Below are 3,062 nucleotides of genomic sequence, written 5' to 3'. Positions count from 1 at the left end.
ACATCATACGAATGTAAAGATCTGTGAATAGTCACAAAGCAAAAAGCTACATCCAAACTAGGCCAAGGCATTGTTCTTGTTCAGTGGTACACACATGAAATGTTGCACAATAACTATTGACCCTGACATGCCATTAAATGGCTTCGGTCAGTTAAATAATTTGAAAATGAAATACATTTGCATTTCGTCTGACCAATATAGTGTTTAACAGCTCAGTAACAAAGATCAAGGATGCCCCATATTTAACTGAGGCAGAGGTTTTCATGTACAGTAAGGAGTTTCTGATAAGGTACAGATAATTCAGCATGCTTAGGTTGTGGTCAAGAGCTCCATTGATATAACCTCTCTCTCAGTCCCCACATCAGGGCCTGTCCAGCAGGCAGGAAGCTCTTCAAACACCCTGCTCACCAAGAGACATCACATAAAACTGCTAGTCTGTTACCACAATTAAAATCTTTAGACAATAATGTCATATTAAAACTCAAAGCGATCTCAAAAGGCAGTAACATGTTTTCTGACATCTCTAAAAGAATAGAGGAATGTTATTTTAATTATTCAAAACATGGATTTGTTTCATATACTGTAACTTAAAATAAAACGCAGATCATCCATGCTGAAATAGTTGCCACATTTCATCTGAGTAGATGGCATGCCAGTAGTGTAACAAATCTCCTGATTAACTAACAGTAATATAATCCCTTATGTATCCTCCCTGATACAAACAACTCTCCTGATTATACATTTGTGTTACTTTTGATGTCAACATTTACTTGTTGTCAAATATCAGTCTAAATATCAGTCCAAATCTCCATGAAACCATTGGTTTCTGATTCAGTCAGTGTAAATTCGTGCAGACATAAAATGGTCTGTATTTGTGATAGGCTAATAATCAGCCTACTGCGTTTCTCCTCTCCTACTCTTTCCCTCCCTTTCTCCCAAAATCTTTCTCATTCTTCATCAATCCTCGCTCCCTCCCCCCTTCCATCCCCCCTGCTCCCTCAGCTTTCGAGAGAGCCACTCCCCTTGTTCTTATTGCGGCTGAGGGGGAAGGATGATTTGCTCTGGGGCTGGGTCATCTTACTGGCAAGGTGGACGAAGGGCTCGATGAGGGTCCTCCGGTCTGCCACAGACACCTCCCACAGACGCACCTTTTCTGTCTTGGCCCAGTGCTGGGCCACCTCTGAGTCCACGCTCCTCTGCTCCTGCATGTCCAGCTTGTTGCCCAGCACCACTATGGTCACCTGTGGACAGATCATCTCATCCATTTAGCACAGCCTCACATCACCTGGATGTTAGCAAGTAGAGTGTGGTGGGTAGATAAGAACTTTAGGACAAGACACGCCATAACGAATGTCGGCCGCGCACAGTACATAACCTGCTGGCTGTTGACGTACGGTCATGATTCAACATGTAGGACCATCAGGAAATTAACAAAAAATAAAGGTGGCTGATGTTCTGCAGTCAGAGGCGATAGGATGGCCGTTGGTCAGCACGGGTCTGTTTTGTCCTGAAGTCTGTGCTCTTATTTAACTAGCCTACACGACACTGTGCTTTACAACAACCATTGAAATAGATGAAAGTCCTTACCTCTTTCTTATCACGGTAGCGGTCAATGTCTTTCTTGAGGGCCTCCATGCGTTTGAAGGACTCCTTACTGTCGATGCTGTAGACCAGGACAAAACCGTCTGCAAAGGAGTAGTAGTGGCGAGGGAACTCCAGACCATCACGAAGACCCCGGGTGTCGTAGAAGCGCACTTGCTCTCGAGTGCCACGGTCCGTTTCTATGGAGCCAATATAGATGTCCTCCAGGGTCTCCATGGGCTCTGAGCCTAGCGGGGAAAAGAGGGGGGCACTTTGGGATATCAATGGGACCAGAGGATCTGTGTAGTCAAAACATCAACATTGTCCTTGATCTAGCTAGGTCCTACAAATGATTTGCTTACCCGCAATATGATTGGCATACAGCAGTTGCTCCAGGACAGCAGTCTTGCCAACGGCAGCCAGACCACACACCACCACTTTACAACTCTTGCCCATGATGATGATGAGTCTCTTGGCAACTCTGTAATTGAATAACAAGTCAGATGACAGTCATGTCTCTGCAGCTAGCAATACACGAATAGTGACTGACAGACAGACAGACACACACACCCACACACCTTTTTTTCTTACAGGTCATAGAGGTAGGAAGTTTTCCCTCACGTAGCAGAACATGATATTATCAGGACCCGTAGCTAGCTAGCTAACGTTTGCTAGCTAGCTACGTGCTAATGTTTAGCATGTATCTAGCTAGCTAACTATTCTATTTAAGTGATCATGGCCGTTGTTATGTTCGTCCAGATAACAACTAAATTCAACATTTGATTTTCTTGCAATATTTTTACCTTGCAAATGTAAATACAGCGCTCCCGTAAATTCCAGACACCACTACTCAAAAATACTTCCTGTTTACAATGCCTACGTAACATCCCTCACTACTTTTGGTAACTGCAACCTCTAGCGTCCGATGGTGGTAAGACTTGTTTGAGCCACTACCGCAAAGAGGATGGAAGACACGAACATTTTTTATTTTGATAGAGCGAGCTAGCGTCAATGTTACTCTATTTCTACTGACAAAATAGCCTGTCCGATCATGCATTGTTTTACCCTGAATGGGTGTCTGTTTCTGCTCTCTTGCCAATGCCAACTCCTGGTGGGCTGAAAACTACGGGGGGAAAAAACATTGTGAGACTGTACGGCCGATCTGCCAACTTCTGTCTGTAGCTTCCGAACAGTTTGGGCTACACACTGATATGAGAAAGGTGTCTCTCACGGACTCATACGTGTCGGTTGTTTTGATTTAGGACGCAAGCCTCACAAGCCTCGGCTGAAGGTAGCCCGGTAGCAGTGAAAAAAATTAATGCCAGTATATATGGAAGTAGTTTAGTGCCTAAAAAAAGCGGTTAAATATGTGTTTTAAAAAAAGTTGGGAAAAAAAGGTTCCTGATCTTTCTTATATCTCTTGGATATAGGACAGACACTTCAAAACAAACTTCATTTTGACTATGTTTTTCCATGTATGA

The 3,062-nt window shown here is 43.6% G+C and overlaps 1 protein-coding gene across 1 annotated transcript; it reads right to left on the bottom strand.

Annotated features, from left to right (window-relative positions):
* Window positions 1-508: 508 nt before the first annotated feature.
* On the bottom strand, window positions 509-2,456 carry LOC311104277 (NF-kappa-B inhibitor-interacting Ras-like protein 2). The gene is made up of 4 exons (XM_084146067.1): window positions 2,385-2,456; window positions 1,944-2,062; window positions 1,588-1,829; window positions 509-1,241 (listed from the first exon to the last, which is right to left on the bottom strand). The coding sequence occupies exons 2-4, from the start codon at window positions 2,035-2,037 to the stop codon at window positions 999-1,001; spliced, it is 579 nt and encodes a 192-aa protein (XP_084002193.1). The 5' UTR covers window positions 2,038-2,062; window positions 2,385-2,456; the 3' UTR covers window positions 509-998.
* Between the last annotated feature and the right edge of the window lie 606 nt (window positions 2,457-3,062).

The sequence above is a fragment of the Coregonus lavaretus genome (genome assembly GCF_964263955.1).
Source record: "Coregonus lavaretus genome assembly, chromosome: 28".
NCBI classification, from domain to species: domain Eukaryota; kingdom Metazoa; phylum Chordata; class Actinopteri; order Salmoniformes; family Salmonidae; genus Coregonus; species Coregonus lavaretus.
The sequence above is the reverse complement of the archived record's forward strand: the minus strand, read 5'-3'. Positions and strand labels throughout refer to the sequence as shown.

Excerpts from the sequence above, each read along its gene's own strand:
- LOC311104277 (XM_084146067.1), bottom strand. The coding sequence starts at position 2,037 with ATGGGCAAGAGTTGTAAAGTGGTGGTGTGTGGTCTGGCTGCCGTTGGC. Across the intron at positions 1,830-1,943 it reads GTATGCCAATCATATTGCGG|GCTCAGAGCCCATGGAGACC; the intron begins GTAAGCAAATCA and ends TTTCCCCGCTAG. Across the intron at positions 1,242-1,587 it reads GCTACCGTGATAAGAAAGAG|GTGACCATAGTGGTGCTGGG; the intron begins GTAAGGACTTTC and ends ATCTGTCCACAG.